The following is a 25,894-nucleotide window of genomic DNA, read 5'->3' as shown; positions in this document are numbered from 1 at the left end:
AAGCTGCAGTGGGATTTTGAGGAGCAAGTGATTATATACTTTTAAGTTGGGGGCCAGTAGAAACCAAGGAAGTTTCCAGAAGGATTTTCCTATGTTACAGAAGACTTACAGGATCCTGGGGGCCTAGCTACTGTCAAGCTAAGGTTGTTTTTTGCCTCTACGAGAGCATTATTAACATTAAAACAGTCGGGAGTTCCTGGAGGAAAGCATCCTCTGCCTGCCTCAAGTAGTTGTCAGTGGGCTGCAGGTTATAAGGAAATTTAATTGTGTCTGCATTTCTTTTGCCTTTGTCCTTCACATCAGGGAATCACAGCAGGGGGAAACAAATCGGAAAGGTACTTGGTATGGAGGACTCAGGAACCTCTGGCTTTTAATACATTGAGGAGAGCTTCTGTTAATCCACTGTGCGCGGGGAAGTCCTGGGATGATGGAAGAATCTACTGCAGAGAATCTGCTGATGCTCCCAGAGGAGTAGGAATAAGGATGCGGGAGGTCTCTACCAAGAAGCTCGGTTAGGGTGATGCTAGCTACACTTCCTAGTCATCTTGGCCTAGCAGAGGCACCTGTTACTTTGGATCCCATTTCGTAGGCCACCTGTCCCACCTCGGGACAGAGTGTGTATGTGTGTGCGTGTGCGCTTGCTGGAAAATGGAACCCCTGGGTGGGCCGCCACTTTCAACAACTCTGAATGGCAGCAGGATCCCGATGTCGGTGGGGCAGCCAGCCATCCCTGACACGAGAAGCAGGGAGAGGAGTCATTACAGGATTAAGTGGCAGCACAGTTGGCACAAAGCAAGAAAGGGGAGCCCTCGGGGCGCCTGGGTGGCTCAGTTGGTTGAACGTCTGACTCCGGCTCAGGTAATGAACTCATGGTTGTGAGTTTGAGCCCCGCATCGGGCTCTCTGCCCTCAGCACGGAGCCTGCTTCTCTGGTGTCAGAACGGAGCTTGCTTTGGATCCCCTTTCTCCCACTCTCTCTGCCCCTCCCCAACTCGTTCTCTCTCTCTCTCTCTCTCTCTCTCTCTCTCTCTCTCTCTCTCAAAAAAAAAAAAAAGTGGTGTGGGGGCGCCCATTGTGGTGAAGGTTTCTGGAAGCCGGGACACATGGACTGCTTCCTGGAGGTATTGTGGCTGGCTGAAGTACCCTCTGGGGGTTGTAGGGGGTCAAGGTCTCTAGGGACAGAAAGTTCAGGTTCTAAGGTACAGATGAGGGTGAGGTTTGCACACTGAGGGGTTAAGGAGTGGAGATCAGGGCAGAGTAAAGAGGTGTCACCAGAGGGTCCAGGATGGTGACCAGCACCAGTAGTTGACCTGGTAAAGCAGCCAGGCTCTTAGGAGCTCTTTAAAGGGTCCTGAGAGACATCTGTTGGACAGCAGAGCAGTTTGGGCAGTTAGAATAATCTAGTTTGACCACTGACAATGGCATCTTGAGCAAATGGCTTAAACTCTCTCAGAACTTCCTTTTTGTTTCTAAAAGAGGATCACATTTGGTTATATCTCTAAATTGCTAGCACCCAGTAAAGAGTAAGTGGTTCATGGGCCGTTTGCACCTGGGTTGTTGCAATGGACTCTTGAAAAGTCTTCTTCTTCTTCTTCTTCTTCTTCTTCTTCTTTTTTTTTTTTAACCTCCTTCAGGCTGCTGCCTACCACATTTGCTTCTCAGTTCAGCAGCCCAAATGATCCCTTGCAAACATAGGTCGGCCAAGTCTTACTCAGAATGTAGCTGGAATCCTACACCTGTCTAAGGCCCTAGGTGATCTGGCTCCTATGCTCCCGACCTCATCTTCTGCTCCCCTTCTCGCTCTGCTCTGTTTCTGGCCTCTGTGTTGTTCTTGAAACAGGTCAGGCCTGCTCCTGCCCAGGGATTTTTGCTGTTCCTTCCACCTGAAATCCCCTTCCTTCAGACATCTGCATGACCCCCTCCTTTCACCTCCCTCCAGTCTGTCTCACCAGCGCCGTGTTCTCAGTGAGGCTTTCTCACCATCCAGTTGAACACTGGACCATCCAGTTGAACAGTGATCTCCATCCTTCTCCCATACACCCTGTGGTCCCTATCTGTCTCCCCTGCATTAACTTTCTGCACAGTGGTTATCCACTTCCAAAACACGACGTACGTATTTGTTTTGTTTTACTCTTCACTTATCCCCTCACTGGAAGGCACATTCTGGGGAGCGTGGGGTTTCTGGCTGGTGTCTGCATTGCCGTGTCGCTGGCTGGATCACAGTATAACTGTAAACATTTGTGTATGATGTTCTCACTAACTCTGGAACTTCTGCAAAGTGGGGGAGCTCAGGCCTCTCCCCGCGTCCCTCACCCTGCACTCCCCCAGGCAACCAGGACTTAGGCCCTCCTACATATAAACAACTTGGGAGAACCATTCAACTTGAAACCACTGAATTCCAACAGGCCTTGAAATCCAACACTCCGTTTACAGGAAGGAAACACAGAACAAAGAGGAGTAAGTTAAACAATACCGCAAGGAGGTCCTCCACAGGATTCCGTTCTAGGCACATTCCTGGGACAGATGACTTAGTTTCTTCCACAAATATATGTCCTGAAAAGGAAAAATCAGGGAGTGGGGAGCGATTTCACATTAAAAGGAGTTGAGAGTGGTAGATCATCCAAACAAAATGTGCCCACCTCGTTTGGATCCTCATTTAAGGAATTTAGTGTAAAAGACACTTTTGAGAGAACTGGGAAACATTTGAAAGTGGATTGGATATTAAGTGATAATGGGATCGGGGTTTTATATATATCCTCACATATCCTCTCACAGACCCGGTGCGTGTGTGTGCGTGGATGTGTGTGTGTGTGTGTGTGTGTGTGTGTGTGTGAGTTATAGAGAATTAAGCTCCATGGAAAATTATTCGAGGGCCTGGGGTCCCACTTCTCCCAAGGATGGCACATAGCTGACGCCATCCTGGATGCCAGGGAGGTAAGTTAACTCATTACGTAAATGGATGTCATACGTAGGACATCAGGGCTTAATTTTCTTATGGAACCCCAATGGAGAAGATAGGGGAGCTGGCATTTGCTTTAAATTTCTCCAGAGGAAAAAAAGGGGGAAAGAGATGACACGAAGTTGGCAAAATGTTGGTAATCCTTGGAGCTGGGTTCTGAAAACAGGTCATTGTGTTACTCCCTATACCTTTTTGTGGGTGTAGAGACTTCTGTGATATAAACTTACTTCTTTTTTAACTATTAAGGGGAGATGAAACAGTTCCATTTCCTGAGGAGGAGGTAGGCCCATTTTCTTTTCTCTCTGCTTCTCTGTTGGGTGTGGGTTGAAGTGTGGAGGAAAAAGGGGTGGACCTGTCGCTTAGGAGGCGTGCAGTATTTATTTAACCCTCCTTATAGGCCCTTTTGCTCCTTCCTTGGCTCAGTTCGGATGGAGTGGAGTGCACGGTGGTTCTCAGTGTGGTAAGATGGGGCAAGATGCCTGCTGGGGCTGGGGCTTTGATTGCTTGTCCTGGGCAGTGGGCATCATAGGGAGAGGGAGCTGAAGGGGTGTGACGTGCCCCCTTTCAGCCTGGCACCTGTCAAATGGGAAGGCAAACGTTTCTACAAATATACATCCACCGTTGAAAGGCGCAAGGTTGAAGACAGTAGCAAAAGGCCAGTGATTTCCCTTTGCCGTGGCTCCATGAATCCTGAGTTCAGAGCTCTCCTTATCCGTTCAGGGTGACTGGCTCTGGTCAGAAACCACAGGGCAACCTGTCTGTGGTGGGGACTCAATACCCACCCACAAAGCTCTGTTCTCATGCTTTGGGAAAAACCTCAGGGAAATGTCCTCAGGTGTTCCTTCTCCATTAGTGCCTGCCTGGCTGGGAAAAGATCTTATCTCCATTGAAGACACACTTTTTGCAGCCTGGGTCTGGAACATTTGGGGCAAGCAGGAGTGAAAGCCCCTTTATCTCCGGGGCTTTGATCCGGGCAGGATTGCCCCCTCCCCACCACGAGCTCCTCCGCAGCTACTCTGGCCCTCAGGTAAAAACACTTGCAAAAGCACAGCTACTCAGACCCCCCCTGTGAATCTTTCTGGAGGCTTCCTTTCACTCGCTTCGCAGATTTACTAACTGCAAGTTGGTTTCCTGTGGCTTAATATGTTTCTAGCTTGAGCAGATTTGTGACTTGTCGGAAATATTTTGACACAACTATTAACTTTTTGACCTCTGCTGGCTCCCACTAATAGAGCTCGGTGGCCAGGGGCTGGGAATGAGTCAGCAGCCTGGACCACCTCTCCGGGGACTGTGGAAGCTGCTGAGAGCGGTACCTGCCTCAGGGACTGTTCTTCAGGAATTAAATGAGCTTGCTGAATTACAGGAGCTTGGCCCTTGTGTAGAGTACTCAGCACGTGGTGAAAAAGCTCAACAATTATTAGCTGGAACAAAGCGATGAAGTCTATCATTAAGTTGTCGCTATAACCCTGCAGGGGTGAATTTTTAAAGTATTATCATCCATCCTCTACAGATGAAGACACAGGCTTATTAGAAGCTGATGGACTGGTCTAACCTCATATAACTGACAGGTAGAAAGGTCAGGATTTGAATCTGGGCTTTTGAGATGACAGAGCGTGAACCCTTTCTCCCAAGCCAGGGCTTCTCGCACCATCTGTGAAGAATCCTTTTCTTTCCCGCCAACCTCTCCCACGTCAATAGCTTCTAAAATGCAATGAGGAGGAATTTTTGGAATACTCTTAAAGTTATTGTTAGGATCAATAGGCATAAAATTACTCCTTCGAATTAGTATAAAAGTTGATTACATTAGATTCCTATCCTAGAATCCATCCCGGATCTTGAGAAAGCGTTCTCAGACTAGCCTTAACTGCGGATCTCACTTTGAGTCATGGTGCCCTCAGCTGCCCTTTTCTCAGAGCATGATGTGTGGGTGGGACCACTTGTGTCAGAATCACACGGGTGCTTGCTAAATGCCCATCTCTGAGCCCCATCCCAGACCACTTGGATCAGAATGACTGAGGGAGAACTCAGGAATCTGCATTTCAATAAGTAATTTGATAATTCTTTTTTTTTTTAATGTTTATTCATTTTTGAGTGACAGAGAAACAGAGAGACAGAGATAGAGCGTGAGCAGGGAAGGGGCAGAGAAAGAGGGAGACACAGAATCCGAAGCAGGCTCCAGGCTCTGCGCTGTCAGCACAGAGCCCGATGCGGGGCTCGAACTCACGGGATGTGAGATCATGACCTGAGCTGAAGTCAGACACTTAACCGACTGAGCCACCCAGGCGCCCCAGTTATTGATAATTGTGATATATATGCTCGAAGTCTGACCATCAGTGCTCTGGGCAGTGCTGCCTCCCCTCACTGGTAATAGGTGATAGGGAAATAGTCAAGTGAGTATAGTATTTTATTCTACACCCCCATCCTGACCCTGCTGTTTTGTTGGTGTGTTTTCAATTCTTAAGGACTTCCTTTTCACAGAAACTCACTGACATAACCTGTTTTCTGATCTCGTTCTGGTGCATGTCAGCAAGCATGGATTGAGTGCAAAATGGGTAGAGGAGGGATAGACCCGACCACAACGTGCTCACAACAAGCAGACAATGAGTGTTGCCAACGCCAAGTGCAGAACCCAGGGGCACTTCCGTGTGCAGAGATGGGGGAGATGAGGAGGAACTAGCAATGGAGATTTACGGAGGAATGACCACTAAGGTGGAGAAAAACCAGGAGAACGTGTAGGTTTTGGAAGCCAGAAGCAGGAAATGACCAACTTCTCAAAATACTGCTGAGGAGCCAAACACGGTGCAAACTGAGCACTGGCCATTTACTTAGCAGCATGGAGGTCACGGAGGTCTTTGGTGACGTAGACAAGAGCCGTTTCCTGGAGATGGCGGAGGCCTGCTGGGGTGGGTTCAAGTGAGGATGGGAAGAGGAAAATTAGGAACCGTGACTGTACAACGTTCTTTCAAGGAGTTTTACTGCGAAGGAAAGAGGGCAGCAGCTGGAAGGTGAAATGAGGTCAAGAAGTTACGCAGGAGGGACAGGGAAATGGCGATTATAATGTGGAACGTACGCCACGGCGAAATGTGTGACCGTTGTAAGGTCATGTGTCTTTTTCAGCGAATTCCTTCAGCAAAACAGAAAAAATTGTCTCCCGTGCTTTTTTTTGTTCGAGCTTAAACTCTGCCCACTCCCACCCAACGATATCGTCCAAGAAGAGTCTGCAAGTGTCTCTTATTTCTGACCTAGCCTAGTTTGAACACACTTGAAAAAATGACATTACGTGTTTTTCATATTTGCTTCACCCGTTTTGTGGCTGAAGTGTTGTAAAGTAGATTTCATCTCTACTTCACATGCACAGGACTGACTGTTTTAAAAAAAACCACATATATAAGCATACCTAACAGAATTAACAATGATTTCTTTTTTAAAAAAAAAATTAATTTATTTTTGGGAGAGACAGTGTAAGAGTACAAGGGGGGAAGGGACAGAGAGAGAGGGAGACAGAGGATCTGAGGTGGGTTCTGCACGGACAGCAGGGAGCCCGATGCGGGGCGCAAACTCATGAACCGAACCATGAGATCACGACCTGAGCTGAAGTCAGACGCTTAACTGGCTCAGCCACCCAGGCACCCCAACAATGATTTCTTAATATCATTTAATACCAGATCTATATGCAGATATCCCCATTTGATAATGGGACCCCATTTGTCCCTGGTGGTATTTTGTTCAAATCAAAATTCAAGCAAAGTCTGCATATTGCATATGACATTTTTGCCTTTTAAGGCATTTGTTTTTCATGCCCACTGACCTGTTGATGAAACTAGTTCAGTTCTGTAGAATGCCCTGCTTTCTGGCTTCTGTCTGTGGTGTCATTTAACTTGTTCTTTCGCCCGTGTTTTCTCAAAACTGGAATTACACGTAAAGGCTTGATTATATACAGGTGAAACATTTTGGATGAGAGTTTTTCGTAGGTGGTGCTGTGTGTTTCATGTTGCCTCACATCAACCAAGAGGGGTTTGTATGTTTGTTTAAGATAGGAGAAACAATAGCATGTCTATGTGCTGATAAGCATCATCTTTGAGAGAGGGATACATATGACGCAGAAGAAAAAGGGGAGATTTTATAGAAGAATATCCTTAAGCAGAGAAGAGTATGTAAGTTCTAGTGGCACATTGGGGCGCCTGGGTGGCTCAGTTGGTTAAGTGTCTGACTTTGGCTCAGGTCATGATCTCGTGGTTTGTGGGTTTGAGCCCCGCATTGGGCTCTATGCTGATGGCTCAGAGCCCAGAGCCTGCTTTGGATTCTATGTCACCCTCTCTCTCTGCTGTCGCCACTCCCCCACCCCTCCCGCCCATTCCTTGCACTCTGTCTCTCTCTGTCTCTCAAAAATGAATCAACGTTAAAAAATATTTTAAAAAATAAATATGAGTTCTAGTGGAGCAAATGTTGCGTACGGCAAGTGTTGGGTGTAGCCAGTTCATCCATAGTAACGAGACAGCATTTGGACATAAATGCAGGTAAGGTGAATAGCTGTGGTACAGAGGTGCACATGTGGTGATTCGATTCTGGTAGCTTCTTTTCTCTCTATGAGTAAGTAGCACGTTCACCAAGGAAAGGGGAAGATGAGGGGACTTTTCATGGGGATGAAGTCACATAGTCCTCTAGGCGAGTGGCAGGTGAATTGACTAGAAAAGTAGCATGTGATTACTAGGAAGCATAAAGCAGCTAGCGGCATTTTATGATCATGAACTTGAGGCAAACTCCACTAAGTATCGTTTTTTGATTTTCTTTACATATGCAGCTGTATGCTCGCAGGTGTGGAGGGGCACAGAGAGTTGGCTTTAACCAGGATTGGGGTTTATCCAATATTGTGTGATGGAGGAGCTCAATTTAATGAGTGACTGTGGAGTTTAATCTGGGAAGGAAGGGAAGTGGGGCTGTGAAGGAAGTGCGAGACCATGAGAAGGTCGTAGGAGGAACCACAGAAGACAGTTGGAGGTCAGAACTAGTTGGACAAAGCTACGAAGATAGGAATGGTGTGTGGGGGTGGTGGTCCTGAAAATCAAGACTGTGGAGTCTTTTATGAAAATGATAAGATCGGAGATATGACCTTGGGGGTGAGTGGCTAAAGGCACAATCACTGGAGTAGAAGAGATTCACTGAGAGACCAGGGACTAGAACCATTCTGTAGGTGGATGTTGATATCACCACGAGTCAGGACAGAAACAGCGTGGGGAGAATTACAGTGAGCCAGCTGCAAAAATATTCAAGGGGTGAAGAAGAGTGTCCCGGTGGAGGGGAAATGACTTCACCGATGCCGGTAGCAGGTGGTGTGGTCTCCATGGAGTTGTGTGAGGATGAAATGAGTTGGTGCATGTGAAGTTCTCAGCACTGAGCACAGGCTCCACATGTCAACGTGGTTCTCATTCTGAACCTACGTGGTTCCAAAAAGCAGAGCTTAACCCCCTAGTTTATTTTTATGGGGGAGCTGATTTCTCTTCATTTTAAGACCTTCTAAGGGGCAGAGCTGTTCACAAAGCTATATGCGCCCCCCGGGAGGTGGTGAGTTCCCTCTCACTCTGTGTATCCCACAGACAAAATAAGCTTCTGCAGCGACAGTGCTGCAAAGGGGGTTCTAGCAACTGAAGGTGACGGACGGGTGCGAGGATGAGTGTGGATCTGATCGTTGAAGGGCATGGGGAATGGGGAGGGGTGGTGTCAGAGCTAGCTTCGCTCTTTCATTCAGACACAACTGAGCACGTCCCACTTACGGTTCCGAACCTGGCTAGATGAAGGAGTTCTCCGTCTGGGTGGGACAGACCTGCAAACAGCTAAATGTCACGTAGTCTGATGAGAGCCAGAACAGGCACAGTGGAGTTGTATGGATCTCTGGGGTGGGGTGGGGGGGCGGGGGAGTCAAGAAAGTCTTCAGAGTCCAGGGACACATAAACTGGTGCAGGGGATGGTGGGGGACTGAGTGGGTGTGGCCCCGTGTGAACAGGGGAGGAAAAGACATTTCATCAGAAGGAAATTTACTTGCAGGGCAACAAAGGGTGCAAGAGCACAGGGCATTTGGAATGCCACAATTGAGTTACTCTGAGAAAATTACTCCTCTTCCCTATTTCAGCTTACCCATGTGTAATCTGGGACAACCATGGGGTGCACCGGAGGGGATGGTGAGGAGTAAATGAAGTGATGCCTATGGTCTTTGTCACAAGCCTATCGTAATCCCTATGGGTGTATCACCTTACTTGATTATTTAAACAATCCTATGAGATAGGGTCTTTTATTATTACTCCCATTTTACAGATAAAGAAGCTGAGTCTTAGAGGGTTGAGTAGCTTGCCAGAGGTCATGTAACTGGTGAGAGAGTTTGGACTCTTGCCCCCAATCTGTGTAATCCCAGAGCTCTTAACCTCAACCCCTGCGTGCTGAGCACACAGCTAGTACCAAATAAATGGTAGCTGATGGCCAAAGTTTCTCACCCAGAGAATTGAGGATTCTAATTCCTGCAGCTGGGTGAAGTTCACCACCACTGCAGCCTTACGAGCAGCAGTGACTACTTCCGGAAGACTCTCCTCACCAATGGTAGATGGACATCAACAATTGGGCCACTTTTGTTTCAGCTACTTGGTTTTTGGAAATCGGGCAGGAAGTGGTTGTTACATCCTAGGAGGGCGAGTTGTTCTGAACAGGTGCAATCGATAGGGACAGGAAGATTTGCATTAACTATTTGCGCCCTGAATTCAAACAAGTCACATGGTCTAGCAGCTTGGGGGGGGGTGGGGGGGGGTTGGCAGCGAATCAGCGCTCATAGGCAAGAGGCGTCACCTAGAGGGCAGGGGGCTACCCTCAGTGTTCCTCATGAGGGTGCCGAGAAAGAACCTTTTCCATCAGTGTGGCCTGAGGGAAGCATAGGCCTCTGAAGGCCTGGTAATCTTTCACTCATTCAACAAATAATTATCGAGTGCTTACCAGGTGCCAGACACTCATCCAGGCACTGAAGGTGGTAGAGAAGAAGTCTGAGAAGGCTCCTACTTGAGGAGTTTACATTGTTAGCAGAGGAGGCAGCTGGCAATCAGATAATCATACGAACGCATGCGTACTTACAAACTCTTATGCCACAAAGGAAACATACATGACATGAGAAGAGGAAGAGGTCTCAGAGCTATTTTAGGACTTGACCAGGAGTGCCTGGGCGCCAGTTCTTTGATCTGATAAGGAGCCCCCTGAGTTTTTGACAAGGAACACCACAAGGCACCTCTCGCTTTTGCCCTGTGTGGCATACCCAGGGCCCGCCCACAGCTGCCCTCCGGCCGGTATGAACCCCAGGCCTGCAAGGCGGGCGGGTGTCTCCTCCTGGGTCAAGGGAGGGAGGGAGTTACGGCCACTCTGGCTTCCTCTGAGTTCTGTTAACGCTGCATCTTCCAGGACAGGCTTCAAGGCCAGCCCAATAGTGTGCGTGGGGTTGATACACAAGGTTGAAATGTATTTTCAGTGTTGTCCCTAACAGTTTTGCCAGTAACATAAGAAGCGTAATAAAGGAAGTCAGACTGAAAGATGAGAACTTCTCTCTGCTCACCAGTTGCTCACCAGGTCTCAGTCAGGTACATTTTTTCCTAGATATTTGGACGTGAGTAACTTTTAGTCACAATGATGGATGCACAGATAACATTCTCTGTTTCACTTTTTTTTTGTTACAGTGTTTGAAGAATTTCCCCCCTGTTGCTACCTAAATTCATACACAATTATCTATACATTTTGTATATTATTACGTATTACCTTGTATATATGAAGTTAATCAATGTTGTGTTATACATGTATATTTCCTTTCTTTTTTTTTAAAGTTTATATATTTATTTTGAGAGAGAGAGAGAGAGAGAGAGCGAGGAAGGGGCAGAGGGGAGAGGGAGAGAGAATCCCAAGCAGGCTCTGCCCGGTCAGCACAGAACCTGACGTGGGGCTGCAGGGCTCAAAAACTCATGAGCCGTGAGGTCATGACCTGAGCTGAAGTCAAGAGTCAGACGCTCGAATATCGAATTCTGTTTGCAGCTTTTTAAAATTTTATTTATTTTTGAATATTGTTCCAACTCTAAGAGTAATGCATATACATTTTAGATATTTTGGAATATACAAAAAATTGTAAAAGCTGAAAACATTATTCTACCATCCAGTGTTGTTTTGTTTTTTCCTAGTCCTTTCTCTCACATGTACATTAAAATTTTTATTTTTTTGGATTTGACTAGAATATTATATATAGTTTTACAACCTGTTTTTTCCAGTTAGTATTATACTGCTAGAAATTTCACATATCACTAAGTGTTCTTTGATAAGAAATAACTTAAAAATATTTTTTTAATGTTTTTATTTATTTTTGAGACAGAGAGAGAGACAGGGCATGAGCAGGGGAGGGGCAGAGAGAGAGGGAGACACAGAATCTGAAGCAGGCTCCAGGCTCTGAATTGTTAGCACAGAACCTGATGTGGGGTTCAAACTCATAGACTGTAAGATCATGACCGGAGCTGAAGTCTGACACTTAACCGACTGAGCCACCCAGGTGCCCCGATGAGAAATAACTTTGAAAAATCTGTCTAGAGTGTCTTTAGGGATGAGCTGAATCTTCTCTCCCCAAATTGCTATTTACCCCTAAACCAGTGACTAAACAATCCTTTTCTTTCCCAGGTTGCTCTGTGGTGCCTGCTTTATCCTTCTAGCATGTTCTTATCTAATATAGGTCTGTTTCCAGGACTTCTCTGCTGTTGCCAACCCTGAGCTCAGCACCTGTAATGGGCTCCTGTCTCTTTGTGTTTCTTTTTTTGAGCCCTCCGGGCTTCCTGGATTGAGCCAAAAGACTCTCAGAGGTGCTTGACCACCTTGTTAATCTTTAACCCTGCCCCTCCTGGAAACCAGCTCTGAACCTCCTCTTTTTTTTTTTTTTTCTTCTTTTTCTTTTTTGGCCTTTGCAGATGTGTTTTGGTCATCCTGAGAAAAATGAGCCTTGGCCTCCAGACCCCATAAAGCCAACCTTCCTCCTATGGAGAATAGTGCTGGTTCCTGAGGACCTGCTGGGCCTGCAGCCCCAGGGGGATTAGCCAGGAGCAGGTAAGGAGACCTGGAAGCTTGGACTATGGAGCAGCAAAGGGGTATATTCCTAATTAAGAAATGGGGTGGTAGAATATGGGGCCGGGAGTCACAGGGTCTCGATGTCTCACTGCGGCTTCGCTGTTTTCCTCACGTATTATGTGTTCTGATTCGGTGAGTGGTGGGAATAGGTGGTTTGCCTGTTTTTATAAATGGGAAGTGGGAGACTTGAAGTTATTCTGTGATTCAGCCCACCTTTTTTGAGCATGTAGTGATGAGCAAACCAGGGCAGGAACCTTACTTTGACTGGGGTTTTCTTACTGTTGGTTTAGTGTTGGCTTGTTCTTTTTATTTATTATTGAAAAATAATTTTTAATGTTTTATGTATTTATGTGTGTGTGTGTGTGTGTGTGTGTGTGTGAGAGAGAGAGAGAGAGAGAGAGAGAGAGAGAGAGAGAGAGAGAACCAGAGAACGAGTAGAGGAGAGGCAGAGAGAGGTAGACACAGAATCCGAAACAGGCTCCAGGTTCTGAGCTGTCAGCACAGAGCCCGACGCAGGGCTCGAACTCATGAACCACGAGATCATGACCTGAGCAGAAGTCGGCTGCTTAACTAACTGAGCCACCCAGAGGCCCCTGGCTTGTTCTTTGTAGGTGATAATGTGGGTTGTTCCTGTTTTTCTAGAAGCCTGGTGGGGGTAGAAAAGATTTATTGACCTAGTCCCATCAGTTCAGTAAGCCTTTATTGAGTACCCAGTCAGTTTCAGGTCCTGTGCGGGACACTGGGGTTTCAGGAATGAGCCAGGAGGGGTTCCCCTCTAGCAGGGGGTCAGCAGGAAAAGCAAGCATTGCTTAGCACCTGATATAAACCCGAGGGGGTTCCATGGGAGGGCAGAAGCAGAAAGGTAACTCTGTCTGGTTGACAGGCAAGTGGACAAGCGAGAGACTATGGCAGTGCAAAGGCCCAGGGGCTAAGACCTCTGGAAAATCCAAAGCTTGGTGTGTTTCCCCAGAGAAACAGGGGAGAAAATTTTACTACTCCTTTCCTTCAGTTTGGGCTGCTTAGATGGAACTGCTTTAGTCCCTGTCTCTTCAGAACAGCAGGAGAGAGGAAAAAGGGTCTTGAAATACTCTGTGTTCATGACCAGAAACTCCAGCCAGTTTTTGGACTTGGAGCCTGAACAGAGGGTGGTGTTAGGAGACCTGGGGAGCCCTGAGGTAAGCTTTCCGATGAGTGCACTGGGGCCATGACCCTAAAGGCTGAGGCTGTCTTAAAGTGGCAGGACTGTTGTGCCGGGCTTTTTGGAGGAGGTCTTCTTTTTTGAGACCCTCAACCTTGGGACAGTAGGTGATGGCCAGAAGGTGACCACCAGCTCCTTCCAAGCCTCAGCTCCTAGATAGTGAATCAGGTCCTACCTCCCTACCTCCTGTTTCATTTCACTCATACATAGAAGAGTTAAGTCCCAACTTACTGCACTGCTTTCTAGTCACACATGCAACTTTGGAAATTCTTCCTTCCCTCCCTTGCCCTCCCCTCCCCTTCCCCTCCCTTCTTCCTTCCTTCTTCCTTCCTTCTTCCTTCCTTCCTTCCTTCCTTCCTTCCTTCCTTCCTTCCTTCCTTCCCTTCCCTTCCCTTCCCTTCCCTTCCCTTCCCTTCCCTTCCCCTTTCCCTTCCCTTTCCCTTTCCCTTTACTTTTCCCTTTCCCTTCCCTTTGCCTCCCTCCTCTTTCCTTTCCTTCCTTCCTTCCTTCCTTCCTTCCTTCCTTCCTTCCTTCCTTCCTTCCTTCCTTCTTCCCTTCCCTTTCCCTTCCCCTTCCCCTTTCCCCTTTCCCCTTCCCTTTCCTTTTCCTTTTCCCTTTCCCTTCCCTTCACCTCCCTCCCCTTTCCCTCCCTCCCTTCTTCCTTCCTTCCTTCCTTCCTTCCTTCCTTCCTTCCTTCCTTCCTTCCTTCCTTCCTCCTTCCCTTCCCTTCTCTCCCCTTCCCCTTCCCCTTCCCCTTCCCCTTTCCCCTTCCCTTTCCCTTTCCTTTTCCCTTTCCCTTCCCTTTGCCTCCCTCCCCTTTCCCTCCCTCCCTCCTTCCTTCCTTCCTTCCTTCCTTCCTTCCTTCCTTCCTTCCTTCCTTCCTTCTTCCCTCCCCTTGTCTCCCCTTCCCCTTCCCCTTCCCCTTCCCCTTCCCCTTTCCCTTTCCCTTTCCCTTTCCCTTTCCCTTTCCCTTTCCCTTCCCTTTGCCTCCCTCCCTTCTTCCTTCCTTCCTTCCTTCCTTCCTTCCCTTCCCTTTCCCTTCCCCTTCACCTTTCCCCTTTCCCCTTTCCCCTTCCCTTTCCTTTTCCTTTTCCCTTTCCCTTCCCTTTGCCTCCCTCCCCTTTCCCTCCCTCCCTCCCTTCTTCCTTCCTTCCTTCCTTCCTTCCTTCCTTCCTTCCTTCCTCCTTCCCTTCCCTTCTCTCCCCTTCCCCTTCCCCTTCCCCTTCCCCTTCCCCTTTCCCCTTCCCTTTCCCTTTCCCTTTCCTTTTCCCTTTCCCTTCCCTTTGCCTCCCTCCCCTTTCCCTCCCTCCCTCCCTTCTTCCTTCCTTCCTTCCTTCCTTCCTTCCTTCCTTCCTTCCTTCCTTCCTTCTTCCCTCCCCTTGTCTCCCCTTCCCCTTCCCCTTCCCCTTCCCCTTCCCCTTTCCCTTTCCCTTTCCCTTCCCTTTGCCTCCTTCCTTCCTTCCTTCCTTCCTTCCTTCCTTCCTTCCTTCCTTCCTTCCTCCCTTCCCTTGTCTCCCCTTCCTCTTCCCTTTTCCCTTTCCCTTTCCCTTTCCCTTCCCTTTGCCTCCCTCCTCTTTCCCTCCCTCCCTCCTTCCTTCCTTCCTTCCTTCCTTCCTTCCTTCCTTCCTTCCTTCCTTCCTTCCTTCCTCCTCCCCTTCCCCTTCCCCTTCCCCTTCCCTTTCCCTTTCCCTTTCCTTCCTTTTCCCTCCCTCCCTCCCTTCCTTCCTAGAACATCAGTTCTTTCAATTATAAATGGAGCTAATATGATTTCCTGTGCTTACCTGACAGGGTTATTGTGGATCTTATAAGCCTAATTTTTGTGAAGGGGCTGCCTGAGGGTAAAACAGTGCACACTGGTCAGGGCTGGGACATTGCAGATGGCAAAGGTGGCTTTTTCCTGTGATTGTCTATGGGTTAAGTTGTCCCTCTAGGGACCCTGATTTCTGAGTTTGGTCAACACTGACATTTCATTGTTTTTCAACACAGATGTCTGTCTTTTAGTGCAAAGACCATAAACTCTTAGAGTCAGATAGACCTAGGTTGGAATCCTGGTTCAGGCACTGACTACTGGTTGACTTTGGAGAAGCCCCGTAACTTTGCTAAGCATCAGTGTTTTCGTTTTCTCAGATGGGGCTGTGAATATCTATCTCATGGTGTTATAGTAAAGATAAAATTAGACATTGCAGGGGTGCCTGGGTGGCTCCATCAGTTAAGTGTCTGACTTTGGCTCAGGTAATGATCTTAAGGTTCTTGAGTTTGAGCCCCGCATTGGGCTCACTGCTGTCAGTGCAGAACCCATGTCGGATCCTCTGTCCCCCTCTCTCTCTGCCCCTTCCCCGCTTTCTCTCTCTCTCTCTCTCTTTCTCTCTCTCTTTCTCTCTCTCTCTCAAAAATAAATAAACATTAAAAGAAATAAATTAGTCATTGCAGCTAAAGTGCCTACCATACTGGAGGTGCTTTTAAAATGCTCCTTTCCCTTCTCCTGAGTTCTTTAGCTATTGTAGTCATGCGATTAGCTGGGCTGAGTGTCTGAGGAAATTGAATTCCTTAATTTTCTGACATGTAACAAGGCCCCTCCCCGATTTCACGATCGTAGGTTTGAATTTTTCTCCCTTTGTACATTTCGTCACTTCCAAAACTTCTGCAGCCCAAGGCGAGAGCCCATTCTCCCCAGAGCCGCTGGTTCCTACGGTACTTCCCATGGGTTCCAGGAACGGTCTGGAAGCCACTTACATTGAAGAGTCTCAGATGAGGACCTGAAAGTCAGGTGTTCCACTCTGCCATTTCTCCCTGTCACACATGGCGTCCGCATGGCCCTGAGCCAAGGGGCTGCTCTCTGGTCTGTTCAGAACACTTCCTATGCCTTTACAATGACTTGGTTCAAACACCATTTTTTCTGGTCCTCCTAGTAGTCTGTGCATGAGAGAGGGATTACTCTATGTAAACCTAGGTGCCGACAGGTTTAGTGACTTGCCCAAAGTCATCAAGAATGGAGAGAGAAGCCAGGTTTTGTGAATACCTAGTCCAGTACTCCTATGTCTTGGGCCAGATATCTTTAGCTGTGGGTTCCATGGGAAGGAACTATGGATCTCTAGTGGGTTAGCAGAACCCCAGAGGTGATTGCTTAGACTCATTATGGTAAATAAACCCAGTTATTTAGGAGAGAATTTAATGTTTTCCAAAAGATACAGATCATTGTTTGAGTTCAAAGTACTTCCATTTGCCATCTAGTTACACAATTAATTCCGGGAAAGCCAAGTAGGTCTTTACCCAGATGTAAGGGGGCATATTAGGCTCTATGCGTGTAATAAAATCCACATTCCAGAACTTGCAACAGTTTAGTGCAGGTTTATAGTGAAAGAGACATGGATTATGGACCCCGGTGCACTTGGATTTGAACTTCGATGCTACCATTCACTCAGCTTTGAGACCCTAGACACTTCTCTTAACCTCTCAGAGCTTCGGGTTGCTAACCTATGAATATGGAGACTCTAACACCTTCATGGCTAATGATGGTCAGGGCGTCTCTGCACGGCTCAGGGGACGCCCTTCCCATTAGACACTTGTGCTCGTGGTACTGGCTAGGGTTGTGCATCACAGGGGCCCTGGTTTATGGTGAAATTAGATGAAATACCGTCTTAGGTGCTTCCTGCGTCTTTGTTTTTATCTCCCGAGTTGGTCACGTGTGTGCTGTCTTACCAAGATTTCCTCCGCTTTACCATGAGGGGGGTCAGCATCCTGCCACCTGATAGTACTCTTGCAGGGCACGCCACGAAACTGGATGTCATGTTGCAAGCTAACCGTCGGTGGTCTTCTCATGTAGGAGTCCAACACCGAAGCCCTTAGAGAGATGCGCCACACCCAGGTCTGTCTGTCACAGCCCCTGTCTGTGGACTGAGGTCTCTTTCTGGCAATTGGTTTTTAAAGTTTATTTATTTATTTTGAGAGAGAGAGAGGCGGAGGGAGAAAGAGAAAGAGAGGGAGAATCCCAAGCAGGCTCCGCACCATCAGTGCAGAGCCCGACCTGGGGCTCGAACTCACAAACCGTGAGATCATGACCTAAGCCCGAATGAGGAGTCAGACACTTAACTGACTGAGCCACCCAGGCGCCCCTCTTTCTGGCAATTTTAAAAAGGATGCTGGGCCCCTTAGGATTTCAGGGAGTTCGGACTCTTGTGATGTAGACCAGTTATCCTGCTCTTCTTTCTTTCTGCTAGTTTTTCAAGCATGCGTAAGGCCCTGACAGACCACGTAAGGCCCTAGGAACCCAACGATGTGTAAGATAGGGTTCCTGACCTCACCTAGCTCGAGAGTATAGTCAGGGAGCTAGGCTAAGACAACGCAAGACCAAGACTTAGGGCGTACGAAGGAGTGGTCGGAGAATACAGGACGTGTTTATGGTTCAGAGTAGAACAAGGGGTGTCTGAGGACTGCTTGTCTACATTCAGAGCCCAGACCGAGGCCAAATGCAGACTTCAAGCTGCTGTGGGCCGCGGGCCTGGTGGGAAGTGGACCAAGGTTGGAAGTGAGTCTCCTCACCCTGAATCCGCTGCCTGGCTCATCGTCCCACCTCTTACCTGTCACTACTTTTAGGTTTCGTTTTACCTAAACAAAGGTTTGTGTACCTAAACAAAATTTTTGCCTCGTCTTACCTCTTTTAGGCCTGTTTCCTGCTCAGAACAGAGTGGCTACCTTGAGCACATCTTTCATTATGATTCACGCCAACTTGAAGAAAAAGTTCAGCTGCTGTGTGCTGGCCTTTCTGCTGTTTGCAATCATCTGTGTGTGGAAGGAGAAGAAGAAAGGGACTTACTATGATTCCCTGAAGTTGCAAAGCAAGGATTTCCAGGTGTTGAGAGGTCTGGAGAAACAGGCTGAGACTTCAAGCAGCACCCAGGACCCCCACAGGGGCAGCCAGGCCCTCAGCAGCCCCCGGGGCCCAGCCAAGGCCAAGCCGGAGGCCTCCTTCCAGGTGTGGAACAAGGACAGCTCTTCCAAAAACCTCATCCCCAGGCTGCAGAAGATCTGGAGGAACTACCTGAATATGAACAAGTATAAAGTGTCCTATAAGGGGCCAGGGCCAGGGGTCAAGTTGAGTGCCGAGGCCCTGCACTGCCACCTCCGGGAACGTGTGAACGTCTCCATGGTAGAGGTCACAGATTTTCCCTTCAACACCTCCGAGTGGGAAGGCTTCCTGCCCAAGGAGAACATTAGGACCAAGGCCGGGCCGTGGGGCACATGTGCTGTGGTCTCATCGGCAGGATCTCTGAAGTCCTCCCAGCTCGGCCGAGAAATAGGTGGGTTCTGGGGTGTTAAGGTGAGTTGAGCAGCCAGTGCCCCCGTGGAGCTGGGCATGTGGGCGGGACTGGAGAGGAGGGGCCCACGTGTGGCTCCGTGGACTGGCAGAGTGGGCCCACGACAGTGTTTTTCGGCCTTCTTGTATGAGTCAGAGATACCATAGGGCAGCTGAAAGGGTGGGGATCCAGGCTGCCAGCATCTTTGTCAATGAGAACAGCTTTGCTTGTCTCTTTTGTACTAATTAATAGATTAATTTCATTTTAGAGGGAGAGCATGAGCAGGGGGGAGGGAGGGGCAGAGGGAAAGAGAGAAAATCTTAAGCAGTCTCCGCGCTCAGCGGACTGCTGAGTGGACTGCTCAGCGGACTCAGCGAACACTCAACCTACTGAGGCACCCAGGTACCCCTGCCAAATTTTATTATGAAGCTATGACCACTATAGGTGCAAGAGCAGAGAGGATGAGTGTCCAGGCCTTTGAGTCAAAGGACCCGGTTTGTAGTGACAGTGCATTGTTTATCAGTTGTGTAATCTCTGAGCCCCAATACTTAGCTCATCAGTTGAATGGGAACAGTAATTGTCCCGACGTCACGGGATTACTGGGAGGATTAAAAAGCAAGGCACGCTGGGCACACAGCAGGTGCACAGTAAGCGTTATCCCTGTTGGTTATGCTGTTTTAGAAGTATGCTATTGCTTCAAATGAAAATGCAAACAAATCTAAGAGACCTTACATATATGTGTATCAAAAATATTTGAGAATTGCTGTGCCCACCAATGGCTGGTTTGAAGTTTGAGGCTGGAGACACGGCACATTATCACAATCCCTCAGGCAAACAGTTTTATAAGGGACACAAAAGGTGCCATGAAACTTACCTTACTTTGTTTGGTCTTCTGGACCCACTGCTGTGGATATTTCCCCTCTAGTCACTTAAGTTATCCGCCCCAAACCCCTGTTAGTGGTGCAGTGTGTAAGAGCAAACCATTTGAAACCATCCAATATGTTCAATAGTGGAGAAATAGCTGGACAGATTCCAGGTAGAGTGGGAAGGCTATGGGCGAGGCATGCTTCCTGATGCTCCCAGGCCTTCAGCAAAAGGCCTACCCCCTCTCTTTCCCTTCTGTATTCTAAGCTCCTGCTCTGTGTTGTTGATAGATCCGTGAAGGAATAAAAGAATGAATGAAGGACGCCCGGGTGGCTCAGTCAAGCGTCTGACTCTTGATTTCGGCTCAGGTCATGATCTCACAGTTCTTGAGATCGAGCCCCGCATCGGGGTCGGTGCTGACAGTGCTGAGCCTGTCTGGGATTCTCTCTCTCTCTCCCTCTCAGCCTTCCTGCTCTCTCTCTCTCAAGATAAAAAAAATAAACTTAAAAAAAAGTTTGTAAAGAATGAATGAATCCCTTAAAACATTTGTTAGGCTAAATGCCCAGAGGAGATGCCCTATTGAAAAGCAGAACATTTGAAGTCCAACGTGCAATTTTTGTTACGTCTCAAGATCAAAGTTTTTCCAGGGAAATACACACTTGAAACTATAACTCTCGTCTATAGAAAAAGGTTATTCTACCGTTTATGCAGATCACTCCAAACTTGTATGGAGTGCATAAAAATACAGGCGGTTCCAGTTCATAGAAGTATCGGGCTCTCCCTGAAACCGCAACGCAATTCTGCCCCGGCAGACAGTGATGATTTCACGTGAAAAAGAGCATCAGCTAGCACCTGGGACATTCTAAACATGACCACTACAGAGCAAAAATCAGGAAGGAAGAAAGGATCCATTCTGGATGAACAAAAAACCTCCACACTGAGTTTTTAGAAAACACAGCCCCAAAGAAACCAGAAAGGCGAAAGCAGAAGTGGGGGTGGGGCCAGTCACCTTGGCAGCTTTTATTAGGAAGTACTGACTATTTGGGGAAGCACAAAATGTGATCTCACCACTTCTTTCTGCTGCAGAGAATCCCATTTGGGTCTACTTTTCTTCCTTTGAGAGCCTTTCAGACCATTTTTCCTGGCAGTTATGTGCAGGGAATAAAAAAGGAGACATATGACCTCACCTGCTCCAGGACCTTCCAGAGCCTGACAGAAGAGGAGGGCTTCCTGTGCTTTGCTTTCTTTAGCCTGATTCATTTCACAAGGATGGAAAACACATTCTCTTCAAATAGGGGAACTAAGGAGCCTAAAGCAACTGCATTTCTTTGTGTTGCACACATGTTTATAAATATGGGCAGGCTTTCCATCTTTATTAACTGTGAAGGATTTCTTAAAAAAGCAAATTGATAGATTCTGACTTTTAACCTTGTGGGGTCACAGAGACCTCTAAGAAAAATTGGCTGGAAGCTATGGACTTTCTCTCTGGAAAAACGCATAGACTGATTTAATACACACACACACACACACACACACACACACACACACACACACACTTTATATACACCTAACCCACAGGTATTTTGCACATGATTTTAAGGATTCATGAATCCCATGAAGTTGGTCCACAGTCCCCAGGTTAAGAATTCCTACTCCAGTAATGGTTTTCAAACAGAAAGGCTGAAAATTATTCAGGTAGGTGAGGCCAAAAGAGACAATTAGTCCTCATGTAATCAGTAAAATTACAGAATCTCAGGACCTGAAGATACAGTAGGAATCAGTGCTTCTAGTATTTTTAAATCTCCATTATAGTGTTGTGCTTATTGGTAGTGACAGGACTCACTTTTCTAACAAGATCTTCTGCAGAATAGCAATATTTAAAACAGAGACAGCAGGGTGCCTGGATAGCTCAGTCGGTTGAGTGTCCAACTCTCAGGTTCCAGGGTCGTGGGATTGAGCCCCACATCGGGCTCCATGCTCGACATGGAACCTGCTTGAGATTCTCTCTCTGCCCCTCTCCCGCTCACTCACTCTCTCTCTCTCTCTCTCTCAAATAAAACATAAAATAAAAATTTTGATGTGATGAATCCCTTATCAGCTTAAAAAAATCCCTTCATATTCTCACTTACTTGCTCTCCCATAGGAGAAGGGCATTCTAGTTGAGAACTTCCGGGGGAGAAGTGCCAGGATTGTCTGAGTGGTGATCGTGGTGGTGGGTCTGATTTGAGAAGAGGCAGAAACTGGTGTCTAACTAGAAATGACCTTGAGTGATCAGCAGGAGCCAGAGTTTCTAGCCTGGGAGCGGGCTGTCTCCTATCACAGGGGAGCCTGCTTCTAGAGGAAGACAGGTTCTGTCTTGGAAATGCTGAGTCTGATGTGTTTGTCAATTCCCTGGGTAGATACCTATGTGATTCGGTATTTGATTCCGGGGAAGGGTCAGGGTGGGAGATCAGATTGAGGAGTCCTTTGTGCTGAGGTGATAGTTTAGTCCAGGAGAGGGCTGAGGGGAAAACCTAGAGAAAGTATACATTCAAGAGATGGAGAGGGGTGCCTGGGTGGCTCAGTCGGTTGAGCGTCCAACTTCAGCTCAGGTCATGATCTCGTGGTTTGTGAGTTCGAGCCCTGCGTCGGGCTCTGTGCTGACAGCTCAGAGCCTGGAGCCCGCTTCCGATTCTGTGTCTCCCTCTCTCTCTGCCCCTCCCCTGCTCACACTCTGTCTCTCTCGCTCTCAAAAATAAATAAACATTAAGAGGTGGAGAAAGAACAGGGAAGGCGGAGACATTCAGAAGGCCAGTGAGAAGGAACAGGGAGAACTGTCATATGCAAGGCAAGGGGAGTGGAGTTTGGGCAGATTCTGGGCAGATGGAGTTCTTGTGCAGAGTGAGGACTGAGAAGACATCCCTGGATTGTGTAGCTCAGAAAGTATGATTGTTTGTATCAGGGATCGGCAGACATTTCCCATGAAGGCCTGGACAGCAAATATTTTTGGTTTTGAGGCCATAAAGTGTCTCTCACAGCTACTCAACTCTGCGGTTGTAGTGGAAAAGCAAACTAGACAGTAGTAAATGAATGAACCTCATTATGTTCCAATAAAACTTTATTTGCAAAACAGAGAATGGGCGAGTTTTGGCCTTCAGGCCATAATTTCCTCGCCCTGATGTGTATTATATCTAGTTTTCCTGACCAGAACCAGAATTCAGCCTTCCAAATATGCTTACATGATTTATTAAGCTCATTTGAAAATACACAAAGAGGTTGGTCTAAACTATGATAAAATTTCTTTCGTTATTATTTCCAGCTATTTAGAGTTACTATACCTGGAGGCAGTAGATTTTGGTGTATTGATGAATTTACTAAATGAGCTGATTCTGTTGAATATTCTTGGCATGCAGTTATATCCTGAGCATATGGTGGTGCATTTATTTCTTCATTTTCTAATTTGTGTCCCTCTCTTTCTCTCAGTCTAAGTTAAACAGAAGTGGTGGCCCCTGTTTTCTGCAGCCTTCCCCTTGCAGGGCTAATTTGCTGGGCTCCCAGTAGCTGTGGCTTTTTCCTGGCGACTTCCTGGAGGCCTATTTGATTTCAGAACTTCTTCGCCTTCACTAGCAAAGCACTGTTTTGGCAAACGAGGATGCTGTCCTCTTTCTTTATGAGCCCAATTTAGTGGCCTGTTTTAAAGTTTTCTTCTTTGATTGGTTTTTTTTTTTTCTTCCTTAGAATAAAATCCAGACTTCATACCTGTGGCCTCCACAGCCTGTGTGGCCGGGTTCCTGCCAGCTTCTTTAACGTATCTTTTCTTTCCCTCACCTCACTCGTCTCCAGACAAGTCCTTACTCTCCTTAGGGTCCCCACAGTGCTGCACCCTCTGGCTGAAATATACTTCCCTAAACCCTTCCTGTGCCTGGCCTCCCTTTGGATGGCAGCAGCATGTCCCAAGTCATCACACCATACAAAGGAGATCCCTTCAGGGCCCCTGTTACACAGCTCACTTTATCTGTGCCATAGTATTAATCACAGTCTGTAATTATCTTGAGTAGAGGTTGCTGGGCTCATTTATTGGTTTCCTCCTTGCAGTAGATTACAAGATCTAAGGTCTAAGGGCAAGGACCTTATTATCTTTCTTGCTCACGGCCATTGTCTCTAGCACCTAGAACTGTGCCCGACAGAAGTAGGTGCTTAGCCAGTATTTGTTGAATGAACAAAAACATGTTGTTTCCTGATGGTCAATACCAAGGATGTATCCTAAGCCTCTGGTGCTGGGTGTTCTCCATTTAGCCCTCCAGACCCACTCTCTTCCTTTTCCTGTCTGACTCTGTGCCCTGGGAATTTACATTTGGGACCGTGTCAGCTGGGCTTCCTTCTCCTCTGGCTTTTATTTGGGACTGGACAATACAAGTGCTGCTGTAAAACTGAGAAGGGAGAGAGCGAAGTCGGAGTGCCTGTCCCCCCCGCCCCCCGCCCCCAGCTCTCTCCGTGCAGAATAACCACAGACTGCTTCTCTCCCCGACTAAAAGTTCAGCTCCTTTCAAGCAGCCCTCTCTGTCTCTGAGCCCTGCTCTCTCTCTTTACCCTCAGGCCGAGAAATCAGAGGCAAGGAGGAGAGAGAGGCTGAGGAATCGATTCCCTTCTCACTGCCTAGACATTAGCAGTAGCTGTATTCCCCTAACGGCCACCAGTCCCGACAGGTGGCCTTCTTCAGTTCAGGGCCTCTGCTCTGCTTGCCACGTCAGGTGCAAGGGTAGGAATGGCTCCCACTGTGGCCATCCCTGGGGTTTCGCCCATTCCTTGTTGATTTCTTTAACTTCTACCTGCCGGGTGCCTGGGTAGCTCAGTCAGTTAAGCTTCTGACTCTTGGTTTGGGCTCCGGTCATGATCTCACGGGTTGGTGAGTTCGAGCCCCCTGTCGGACTCTGTGCGGACAGCGCGGAGCCTGCTCGGAATTCTCAGTCTCCCTCTCTTTCTCTGCTCCTCCGCCACTCGTGCTGTCTCTGTCTCTCTCAAAAATAAATAACGAAACTTAAAAAAAAAAAAGTAAATTCTACCTACAACTTTGGAAATAGTCCTTTTATTCAATTCTCAGTTACTCCATCTGAGTTTGTCATTTTTTTGGTACTGGGGCGCTCAGGTTAGTCGTTTGCTCGCCTGTGAAATGGGGGAGCTGACTAAGTCAAGTTCCTGATGCATCTACGTTTCTGGTGTGATTACCGCCGGTCACTTTTGAAGCCAGTGACCAGTTCTGCCAAATGTGTTGCAATCTGAGTTGTGTAAAGATACGCCTTCTGCCCTATTTGCAGTTCAGTATGACTGCCCTGTAAGCTGATAAAGTGCGGACTATGGACATGTCATGTAACTTCCAAGCCCATTTTGATAAAATGTGTCCTAGGATTAAGATCAGGATTAAGATCAGGCTGAGATGTCTAGACTCCTGAGGCTTAAGACCTAGATTAGAATTGAAATAAAGAGGGAGGATTTCATCCCTTAACTCTATGGGTATTCTTTTTGCGGATCGTCTTGTATTGTCCCGACCCCTTCCACCTTTCGATGCCACCTCTGTGGATGACGAACCACCCCAAATAAATTTCCCACAAGGAGGGAAATACAGCAGCAGAGAATTGGGCTGACCTCCAAACCCTGTGCAGATTTTATGGGTGAACCCCAAACTTGCTTGATCAAGTAAAATGGGATGAGCTCATAGGAGGTTGGCTCAGGGTTGGGATAGATCTTAAACGTCATTAGTTCTCTCCTCCATGAGGTTGGTCAATGCCACGTAGAGAAACTTCTCCAGGTCTTCCAAGCTCTGCTGAAACAGCTACAAGGACGGGGAACTAGAGACAGGGAGTGAATGGATTTTTAAAAACATGTCCTGTTTGATCTTGCCTGGATTTAAGACATTGCTTCTGACAAAGAGGCTTTTTTTTTTTCATTTATTTTAGTATTTTTAAAGTTTATTTGTTTATTTTGAGAGAGAGAGACAGCAAATGCATGTGCGAGCATGGGGGAGGGGCAGAGAGAGGGGGAGAGAGAATCCCAAACAGGTTCTGTGCTGTTCGCACAGAGCCCGATGACACAGAGCTCGATCTCAGACACGAGGCTTGATCTCATGAACCGTGAGATCATGACCTGAGTCGAAACTAAGAGTTGGATGCTCAACCGACTGAGCCACCCAGGTACCCCAAAGAGGTTTTCTTTTTAAATAGAAAATGTGGGGTTCAGTTTAGATCTACGACCTGCTGTTCCGTCTCTGCCACCACCCAGGTTTGTGACCCTTCTTTGGGCCTCAGGTTCCTAATGGAACGCTTAGGGAGGTGTCTTGGGTGCCATAATAAATGCTTCCAATTCCCTGAGCACTGCAAGCTTTTCAGAGTGCTACGGGGACTTTGCACTCGTGGGTTACCCTGAGCTTAGCATAGAGTCTTTGCTTTTCTGACAGGGATTGAGAAGTATGATCTACTGGTAA

The 25,894-nt window shown here is 47.5% G+C and overlaps 1 protein-coding gene across 6 annotated transcripts in view; it reads left to right on the top strand.

Moving 5' to 3' along the window:
- The window catches only part of ST6GAL1 (ST6 beta-galactoside alpha-2,6-sialyltransferase 1), a 123,148-nt gene that overhangs the window by 76,033 nt on the left and 21,221 nt on the right, over positions 1-25,894 (top strand). For 5 of the 6 annotated variants that reach the window (XM_045037157.1, XM_023260314.2, XM_023260315.2 and 2 more), the window contains 2 exons: positions 11,925-12,060; positions 17,941-18,576. In XM_045037157.1, coding sequence (XP_044893092.1) covers positions 17,991-18,576 — 586 coding nt within the window. In that variant the 5' untranslated portion in view covers positions 11,925-12,060; positions 17,941-17,990. Of the gene's footprint in view, positions 1-3,285; positions 3,419-11,924; positions 12,061-17,940; positions 18,577-25,894 lie in introns of those variants that run through there. The other variant, XM_019840003.3, reaches the window with a different exon arrangement.

This window comes from Felis catus, chromosome C2 (assembly GCF_018350175.1).
Source record: "Felis catus isolate Fca126 chromosome C2, F.catus_Fca126_mat1.0, whole genome shotgun sequence".
NCBI lineage: Eukaryota > Metazoa > Chordata > Mammalia > Carnivora > Felidae > Felis > Felis catus.
Note: the sequence above shows the minus strand (reverse complement) of the source record. Positions and strands in the feature narration are given on the sequence as shown.